Here is a 1,000-nt window from a genome sequence, read left to right as displayed (position 1 = left end):
GCGCCGTCCCCCCGCCAGCCACGCACCCACAGGGCTTCAAGGATGACCGCCACGGCGACGTGGTGGTGGTGCGTCCCATGCGGGAGTACATGGCCAAGGAGATCGCCTTCTACAACCACTTCTTCAATGTCCCCACTGTCATTGCACCGCCGCTCCCCACCAAGGTAGGGGTGTCCCCTTTCCACATGGAGGGGATCCTGAGCTCCACGTCCCCATGGGACACCCTGTTCCATCCCTACCCTCTCCGCTTGCTCCCCCAGCGCCGGGATAAGTCCAGCATCCACCATGTAGTAGAGCGCTTCCTCCTGGGGCTGCAGGAGGATTTCCCCTCCACCATCAGCACCATCTACCGGTACAGCATCCCCGGGGTGGGGGCACCATGGGGTAGTGTGGGGGGCAATGGGGTGCACCTCCTCACCCCTCTGTGTTGTTTGCAGGACGGGTGAGAAGCTGAGCTCAGATCGAGCCAAGGCGACCTGCGAGTCCCAGCGCTGCCTGCTCTGCCTGTGTGCCCTGGACCTCGATGGGGGTGAGTGAGGAGGGCAATGGGGGGGGATCAGGAGGTTGGGGGGCGCTGGGAACCCCCAGATCATACCCTTGGCCTCTGGCTCTTGCAGAGGATGAGCTTGCCCTGGAGCCCACACTGATCATGGACGAGCTGGAGCTGGAGAGGAATGGGTGCTGCGAGGACCCCCCAGCAGCGGGGTGAGCGTGTGGGGCAGGAGGGGATGCTGGGTTGGCACCCGGGCCACTGGCGGGGTTTTTTTTTCACGGGTCTGAGCCAAAATCTGCCTACATCCCACTGCTGTGCTACAGCTGCCGCCTCACCTTCAAGGAGCTGGTAAGGCTTTTGGGGTGCAGTGGGGTGGCCCTCCTTGCGTACAGGGGTGCCCATACTCACAGCTCTTCTCTTCCAGGGTCCTGTCACCATGCTGCCGCCCTATGTGCGTGCTGAGGCCCAGTGCAGGATCCACAGGTAATGGGGATGGGGGGGGATATC

General features: G+C 63.2%; 1 protein-coding gene across 1 annotated transcript in view; it reads left to right on the top strand.

The window, feature by feature from the left end:
- Positions 1–980, top strand: part of CTU2 (cytosolic thiouridylase subunit 2 homolog (S. pombe)) — a gene marked incomplete at its 5' end in the record, with an annotated part of 1,749 nt that extends 769 nt beyond the window's left edge. The window contains 6 exons of the mRNA XM_010020541.1: positions 33–164; positions 261–352; positions 438–529; positions 618–657; positions 763–841; positions 918–980. Coding sequence (XP_010018843.1) covers positions 33–164; positions 261–352; positions 438–529; positions 618–657; positions 763–841; positions 918–980 — 498 coding nt within the window. The remainder of the gene's footprint in view (positions 1–32; positions 165–260; positions 353–437; positions 530–617; positions 658–762; positions 842–917) is intronic.
- Between the last annotated feature and the right edge of the window lie 20 nt (positions 981–1,000).

Source organism: Nestor notabilis, unplaced genomic scaffold (genome assembly GCF_000696875.1).
Source record: "Nestor notabilis isolate BGI_N333 unplaced genomic scaffold, ASM69687v1 scaffold18158, whole genome shotgun sequence".
NCBI lineage: Eukaryota > Metazoa > Chordata > Aves > Psittaciformes > Psittacidae > Nestor > Nestor notabilis.
The sequence above is the reverse complement of the archived record's forward strand: the minus strand, read 5'-3'. Positions and strand labels throughout refer to the sequence as shown.